The sequence below is a fragment of the Plectropomus leopardus genome, chromosome 2, assembly GCF_026936395.1.
Source record: "Plectropomus leopardus strain MGB_pleo_1.0 chromosome 2, ASM2693639v1, whole genome shotgun sequence".
NCBI lineage: Eukaryota > Metazoa > Chordata > Actinopteri > Perciformes > Serranidae > Plectropomus > Plectropomus leopardus.
Window position 1 is genome coordinate 856708 of NC_142177.1, and position 8528 is coordinate 865235.

Here is an 8528-nt window from a genome sequence, read left to right on the forward strand (position 1 = left end):
GTCAGAGACTCCATCTCTGTAATTACAAGGCCAATGTTCCAGTACTTATTTGAAACTGCCAATGTTGGTATTAGCTTAAGGTGGCTGGTGGTGGTGTTAGAGTGAGTGTGGATGGCCCAAATTTGCAAAATTTTACCTCTTTGCCCATAATTCCTAACTGCTCTGGAATCTTTTTAAAAAATGTAATTCAAGTCTTCTCCTGTACTCATGATCACAAGCCCAATTGCTATCTCGGTGCTCTCATTAACTACCCAATAGCTAAATTCCCACTCAGAGCGATATAGGGCTGCTGGCTGCAATTTTTAAACAGTCTTTCCACTCCTGCAATTTTACATGAAGCAAGTACATATGGAGAGCTTAGTTTGGAGAAATACTGCAGACAACAGATGGATGATATTGTGCTCTATTTTTACATTCTCCATCCTTCACAATGGTCATCTTTACTATTAAGTTCTCTGAGTGCTTTAAAAATCAATCCCAGAACACCAAGTACATGTCAAAATGTATTTCTGTTAAAAAAATTCCCATTATTTCAAAGACATTATAAATAATATGACATTTACTCAACAGATATATATATATATATATATATGTGTGTGTGTGTGTGTGTGTGTGTGTGTGTGTGTTTGTATATATTGATTTTCAATCAAGTCTGTGTCACGGCAGTGTGGGGAGTGTGTGCAGATGAACAGTATTTGGCCTCCAGCATTTGGTTTTGAATCAGCATCCCATTGATCACACACATTTTTAAAAATCATACAACATGCAACTCATTTCTTACCAATCAATACAAACTGTATACTGGTGATGATCATACATAAGACATGTAATACAGTTACTCCTAAACTACTTTTTGCTTTGTATAAACACACTTTATAATAAGTGATACCAATAGACATGTAGTGCACATCCTTACTGTTTAAATGTGAAGTAAAATCACTATTTCTAGTTCAATCTTTTCTGTCTTTGTTTTCTTACTTTGAGTTTAGCAGTAGAGGGCTTTTCCGAATTTGTCCTTACATTCAGATCCATAACTGATTGGAAAACTTACAATGAAAGTTTTACCCTTTCAGAATAACAAGACAGTAATATAAAAGTTTAAAAAAGTAATGATATAATATTTCCACTGCCACAATATATTAATATACAAGTCATTAATGCCTATACACTAAAGCAAACCCACAGTGAGAGATGAGGATGAGTTAGCCCTGCATCACTAAAGTAACTCAGGCTAAATACAAATACCAGAGTGAATCCTGTACAATGTTAAAACTTTGCTTCTTCAGCTTACAGCATCCAAAATGATTCATTTGGTTGCACATAGTTAGGTTTCTGCAGTGACATTAAAAACATACAACAGGTACAACATCAATATTGGTTCATAAAACCTACAAGAGCCAAAAACACTGGCTTACATTTTCTGCAACACCTTCCTTCTACAAGGAAGTTAATGTCTTAAACATCTGGGAAAGCTAAGGGCTTTTTTTTCAGACAGGTCACACACATATTTCCAGTTCCTGAACTAATGCTCAGATCAGCTGTTGGGTTTTTTACGTGCTCAGTGACTGATGCCTCATATGCCCATGCCAATGTCCTCGATCTTCCAGCCACTCGAGTTCTTTCCAAATTTGTAGACGAGCCTTCGGCCATCCACACGCTCCAGGATCTCCCTCTTATAGTAATACCTGAGGAGGAGGAAGTCGAGGCTTAGTTCGCCAAGGTTTAAGACACAAAGCATTCAGTTCCCCTCATCATCTGCTGCACTAAATTAATTTAAAGCACCTAAATTAGAGTGTCAAACATGGCCTCTAGTCTCTTTAACCCTTTGAAACCTTGAGCCACATTACTTATCTTGCATTGCTTTCACAAGTATTTAAACCATTGAATGTTTCACAAATCGCAAAAAAATAAGTAAATTTGAAAAAAAAGGTAGGAAAAAATGTCTAGGTGGAAAAAAAATAAATGGGAAAAACTTTCTGTTTAATGATCATAATTAAATATGTAGGATTATTTTTACCAAGCCAATCTGACCATGTTTGCACAGACCAGCACAATTTCCAATTTCATATGTCACGATCACCTGATTAGTCATAAGGAGGATTACTTAGCTTTTCTTAACAGTTGTAATGTCTTCTGTGGCCCAACTGATATCTTCAGGGTCACTGTATCTCAGTTTAGAGACAGAGTAGTTTGTGTTACAAACTAGGCTGTGGTAAATCACTGTAGTGTCCATTTTTTTGGCCACATAAGGTAAAACTACACCATCTGCATGGTTGTCTGTGTTGGAACATCTTCTTTTCTTAGCGTTTTCTGTTTCAGGCTCAGCCAAACTGTCTAACAACTGCTGAGGCATTTCAAATTCTGGCAGACACAAAGAAAGCTGATTGGATCGCTGGAAATTCCATCTAAAACTCTTCCCTATTAGCTGCTACACAAGCTCACCTCATGGCCCGGCTGAGTTTTTCGTACGTCATGCTGCTGTTCTTCTTCTTCTGGCCCCACATCTGAGCCACAGCCTCAGACTTGAGGAACTTAAAGACACCCTCGCGGCGGTCCTCCCACTTCATCAGGCCCTGGTTCCTCTCTGGGTGGATCAGAATGTCCCTGATGAACTCCCACAGGTGGGTGCCACGAGGTGCTGCAGGCAAACAGTGCGTTCCAGTGAGCTTAATGTATGTGTGTGTGTGTGTGTGTGTGTGTGTCTGTGTGTGCGTGCGTGGGTGCATGGATGCAGCATAAGCGGATCAAACAGATATGCATCTGAATGGTGATAAATATGCAAAGCAGAATGTGTACAGCTGAGCAGTGTTCAGGTACAGAGATCTTTTCAGCAGTGTTTTACTTGATGAGAGACAGCCTGCTGAGGCTTCAAACATACCGTGTTTGTTTTTCTTTGGATTTTCATAAATGCTGCAGCTGTGCTGTCTGCTGGCTTTGGGAGGTCGGCCCCGGGGTCGCTTGACTCGAGACTCTCCTTTTTCTGTTTTGATGTGCTCCTCTGTCAACACATCAGCTGATTGTCAGATATTTACTTGAACTCAGTAGCTGAGACTGTAAAATGCACTGAGCTGTGCAATTGAGTTTTTCAGCATACTCACTTGAAATCAGAGGGTAGGAGAACTCCGGGTCTGATTCACCACTGCCAGACTCTGGAGAGCTGAGGCAGGAGAAGTCAAACATGCCACCTGAGGACGTGACAGACATGTGTCAGATATATAGCATTCTTAAGAAAGTGAGAGGCAGAAGAGTGGAGCAAGATGACGAGGATGGAATACTGACTGTTGGAGGAGGAGCTGTACTCGCTGTCAGAGTGGTTATCAGACAGGCACTCCGTGTCACCCAAGGGGGTCATGGGCTCCATGGTGAGACTTGTAAGATCATAATCATCCCTGTAGTCCAACTCCCTCTTGCCGACAGCTCCTTCAGCTGTGGAGAGGACGTAGCAGCATTAACCCTGTGATTTCCATTCAGTATCAATTTCATGTTGGCATGCAAAAACACTGTACAATATGCACCTTGGCCAATTCTAATGGTGCTCAGCAGAGGGAAATTGAGATTGACCAGAAAGTTGTCCAGGAGCTGGCAGGTCTCGTTCAGCTCTGGCCCTGACAGGCTCTGCAGCTCTGGAAACAAAAAGGAAACGAGGACATGAAAAATGAGAATATTTAGGCATCACAATGATCAAGGACAAAAAATCTCCTTTGGGATCAGAGGCCAAATCTACACTTTTGACTGCATAAATTCTATGTTTATTGGGGTTTATTTGTTAATATATGAAAGTTTAAGTTGATTGTAACAGAGGCCAGTTTTATTCTTTATGTGCTTTGTCAATTTTGAGTGCAGTTAACCCTTTTAAACCTGAGCAAATTGGTTTGATTTCCTTTAAAAACATGGAGCAAAGGTGATAAGAAACTTAAGAAGACATGGCTCAAAATTTAGTAAGAAATTGGTTGAAAAATTAAAAAATAACAGGTAAAACTACCTGAGAATAAGCCTAAAAAAGGGGAAAAAACCACTGTAATTTCAAATACGTGATAGCTAATATAGTTTTATATTATATATAAAACTATATTAGCTATCACATACACACACACACACACACACACACACACACACACTAATTTTAGCTTATTTTCTTGTTACCTTTTAGTAATTTCTCACAAGAAATTTCTTACCAGGTTGCACCATATTTTGAAATAACCATGTTGCTCAGATTTCAAAGGGTAAAATAGCATGTGAAAGGTGTCTGAATGCACAAGAAAACTGATGTTGATCCGGATAGTAAATGGTTAAACCTTTGACTTCCTAAAATCTTAACTCTGCAATTACAGTCCAGTACTCCATCAACATGAGCTATATATGAATGGATTTTAGTTGTAAACTTCTAAAAATCCATCTTACATGCCAGATTGAGTTTTACCATATTTGGTCTTGTGTTCCTGTAGACTCTGGTGGAGGCGTGGGCCGAGCTGCAGGCCAAAGACCTCGATCATCTGGTCGCGGTTCATCTGGCAGAGAGAGGGGCCATCAATGGCGCAGTATGCCAGACTCAGAGTACTGGCATCAAACTTGGTGCACTCCACGTGGTCACTGATCCACTCCAGGACATTCTCTGCTGTCCAGCAGTGAGGGCTCACCTGCCTGTACCACTGACCTGCACACACACAGGCAGCAGGAACATGAGATTCTACAGAGTTTCCAAGTCATATTGTGATCTTGTGTCATGTATTTAATTAAGATTACTTGTCTCTCCCAGAATACACCTACAATATGGCCAACCTTGCTTCTTAGATTTACTTTTTGAAAAATGTTAATTTCTTTACATGGCTGCGTGCTGAGCTGTCTACATCCTCACCTGCTCTGGGCTTGAGTCTCTAAGGTCAGACAAACAAAGCCCAAGCTGTTTCAGCTATGAGGTGACAGCATTCTCCTGTTTGACGGTTATGCCAGTTAAACATTGACTGCCTGGTAAATGATTAAGCCAACAGTGTCTAAATGAGGTCAAAGCAAAGTTCAGCCAGGTAATGGTTCCACTGGCTCAAGTCTGACAATAAAGGATCATGTTTACTGTGAGATTAGTCTTCAGCTGAAACTGCCCACTAAACTCAGACTGGACTACAATGGTTACCAGTGGCTTCATAGCAAAGATGCCACATTGTTTAAGTTTTCTTTGGTGCCACAAACATCAACAACAACTGCGCTCTTAACCCTTTGAAACCTGAGAACCTGGATTGATTTCTCTCAAAAACATGGGAAAATGAGGGATGTGAGCAACAAAAGAAGAAATGACCCAATTAGTAAAAAGTACAAGAAAATTACCTAAAAAAATTAATTATTAAAAATGACCAGGAAAAACTGCTTAAATCATGTTATCAAATATCTAATCAAATATTAACTTTTATAACATAATTATAAATATGTAATTATGATAACTATGACAATGGTAAGCTTTTTTCTTTATTCCCTAGACATCTTCCCTAGCGTTTAAAATCTTACATACTTGTGAAAGGCGACTGAAAGCAGCACGAGAAAAGTGATGTGGCTCCGGGTTCCAGAACGTTAAAGCATTGATAAGGACGAGCTGAGTGTCACAGCAACAGGCAGTGAGCCTCTTACCGCTCATGTTGGAGTTGTATGTTAGATTGCTGATGTGCAGGCTGTTAATGCTGGGAAGCACACTGGGCTGCTGCGGCAGCACATCAGGGATGCCAGTCTGATACATGGTGAGGTTGGCATTAGTCAGGATGCTGCTGAGGCAGGGTGATGACATGGAGACACTGAGAACCACAGAAAAACAGGCTTGTTTTAGCGCCAGTTTGAAAACTGAAAAGATGCTTCCAATTCAAGGAGAAGCTATACATAATGAACGCACTGATGTTGTTCAGCTTTCTCATATATTTGAAATCTGTAATGATTCTAAGCATGAGCACCAAATAGGTAACTAATATATTTTACCTGATTACAGCAAAAGCCACAGTATGATGCAAAGGAATTATGCTCCAAGATAATCCGCAGAGAGCGCGTGCTGTGTAATTCCCACTGTTCAGGTATGAGTGCTTTTCTCTGACTGCTCTGTGTAAAACTTTATACTCCTGGAAAGGAGCGGGGAGCGGACTCAGGTGAGTTCAGGGGAATTCCACCTGTAGCTGGCCACACCTCCATCCCTCCTCCCCCGCTTTCCTGAGAACTTGATCAACAAAACAAACCTGCTCTGCTCTTCTCCGTAAACTTTTTTTCTCTTTCACGCCATCAGTCAGCGTTTAATTATACTAGTATTTAAAGGATTAGCTTATACAGGTTCCTGTACAGATTCCTTTAAGTGAACAGCAGTGCTATCTGCAGTGCTGACGATCTTTATTTTGTACAATTACATAAAAGCAATTTGTCAAACTTGTGGTGTCAAATGTTTGGCTTCGGTAACATCAGTTTTTATAGATTCCATAACATAATATTTATACCTTTCTTGCCAAAAATGTAGACAAGGCGAGACAGCTTTATTTGTATAGCACATTTTGTACAACAGGGCAATTCAAAGTGCTTTACAGAGCAATAAAATATAAAACATAATAGAAAATACAGATTTATAATAAAATAGTAAAGAGATTAGATTAAAGGTACTTATTAGTGGTTTAAAGTAGAAAAATTAAAATTTGAAAAAAATCACCATTAAAAATAGCAAAATGCAGACAAGAAGTGCAAAATGTAAAAAAAAATATACAAGCTTTTCTTTTTCTTTTGTTTCTCTGTTTCCCTTTCCTATTTCTTTTATCATCTTAAGCATTTTATTTTAAAAAAAGTAATTATTTTCTGTCAGCAGTTAACACAAGGAATTACATTGTACAGTTTAACTATTTTGAACCGACTTGAACTTATTTTCCATGACACAGCCACCTGTCATCACTACAATGAAATTGGGGACTGTGGATGACAGAAGTGTGATGGTCACAGTTTCTAAAAATAGCTGTACACAAAGTGTAGACGGGAAACAGCCAACTGTGTCGACAGTCAGTATTATCAATTAATAGCTAAGCCTGTGAGTGTTAAAGCTAAAACAACTCTGTGTGTGTGTGCGAGCATTTGAGCCCTTACATGCTCAGATGAACCTCAGGGGAAACTGAATTGCGAAACACACACTAAACTCAGATAAGGTGAATAAATGGAATGTTGAGGCTAATTGTATCCTCACAGTGAGAAAGAAACTGCAGAGCAAACACACACAGTGTTCAGAAGCACTGTTCTGGTGTCTGGTTTCACAGAGAAAACTTGTTTCTGAGACTTGATGCGGCTCACTGCTGGTACCTAGTGGTATGTGATGGTAACTTTTATTTGAACACAGAAATACATCAAAGACACACACATATATATATATATATGTAAATAACTAATTTAACTTAAAGAGTAAAATAGAGCTGTAAGCAGCAACCCCTGGTTCAAGCCCTTTTTCAGCCAACAGCCCAATTGCCAATTGCCATTAAAGTGAAAAGTGGCAGCAAGCAGGTTTTGGAATTCACACAATTAAGCAAAGTCACCTCAGCTCTTTCATCTAAAGAAGGAGTGACACCAAGCACACACCTGTTTCATCATTTCAGCATTTCGATAACTGCACACTCAATTTCTTACCTTTAGCTCACTCTTATTCAATACCAATGAAAATTGCACACGGTTGGGACTGACTTCAGAATTTCTCCACTCACTGACCAGGTCAGATTTTTAGTTAAAGTGTTTGAAAGACCTTTTTTTTAAAAGAATAATATCCTTTTTGTTAAACCAGAAACAGCATTTTAATCGCCATCACCAAACCCTCCAAACTCCATATAAATAAACAGCAGTTTTATCACTGTAAAACACACTTCGTTCAATTAAAGAAAACAAAACTTGCACAAGCCTTCTTATTTTTTTTCAACCATCCAACAATCACCATCTCTGGTCCATTGAAATAAACCAATCCAGCCAGTTAGATATGGCAGTGTTCCAGCTCTGTGCACACTTTATTTATTCATATGTCTGGTGGGTTTGTTGATGGTATACTCAGAGATTGTCTGGTTACCAAAAAGGATCTTAATCTTAAAAAAAAAGTCTCTTCAGGAATCCTTTCTAATTTTGTTGTACACTTATAACAATCTAAGCATGTCGTTGGCAAAAGCAATAGCTTTTAGTGCAAAATGCCCTGAGGGGTTACACACTGCAGCCTGTTTGGCCAGCTTGCTTAACACTTGGACCAATTAGTTACCCTATAAATGAAGACAAAAATTTTGCCGAATCAGGGACTTGATATATTTTTTAATATATTTTTCAAAGGTGTGCTTATCAGCTGCTGAGTTAAAAGTAGACTATGAAGGAATTTCCTGATAAACAGCACACATCCTCATGCAAAATAAGCATCACCTACAAGCCAGAAGCCTGTGGTGGTGTAGCTGCTGAAACCAAGTAGCCTACTCTGCCTGTATTTTATTATTTTCTGGGTGTCAGTCTTGGGAAGGGTCTTTGGTGTCCCCTGCTCTGTAGAAGCAACCTGCAGGTCCGTTTCT

At 39.2% G+C, this 8528-nt stretch overlaps 1 protein-coding gene across 1 annotated transcript; it reads right to left on the minus strand.

The window, feature by feature from the left end:
• Positions 1-490: 490 nt before the first annotated feature.
• elf3 (E74-like factor 3 (ets domain transcription factor, epithelial-specific)) lies at positions 491-6091 on the minus strand. The gene is made up of 9 exons (XM_042494668.2): positions 5956-6091; positions 5617-5777; positions 4421-4654; positions 3516-3623; positions 3280-3426; positions 3099-3185; positions 2879-2998; positions 2443-2638; positions 491-1685 (listed from the first exon to the last, which is right to left on the minus strand). The coding sequence occupies exons 2-9, from the start codon at positions 5768-5770 to the stop codon at positions 1574-1576; spliced, it is 1158 nt and encodes a 385-aa protein (XP_042350602.1). The 5' UTR covers positions 5771-5777; positions 5956-6091; the 3' UTR covers positions 491-1573.
• Between the last annotated feature and the right edge of the window lie 2437 nt (positions 6092-8528).

Excerpts from the sequence above, each read along its gene's own strand:
- elf3 (XM_042494668.2), bottom strand. The coding sequence starts at position 5,770 with ATGTCATCACCCTGCCTCAGCAGCATCCTGACTAATGCCAACCTCACC. Across the intron at positions 3,624-4,420 it reads GGAACACAAGACCAAATATG|AGCTGCAGAGCCTGTCAGGG; the intron begins GTAAAACTCAAT and ends TTTTGTTTCCAG. Across the intron at positions 3,186-3,279 it reads GTACAGCTCCTCCTCCAACA|GTGGCATGTTTGACTTCTCC; the intron begins GTCAGTATTCCA and ends TCACGTCCTCAG.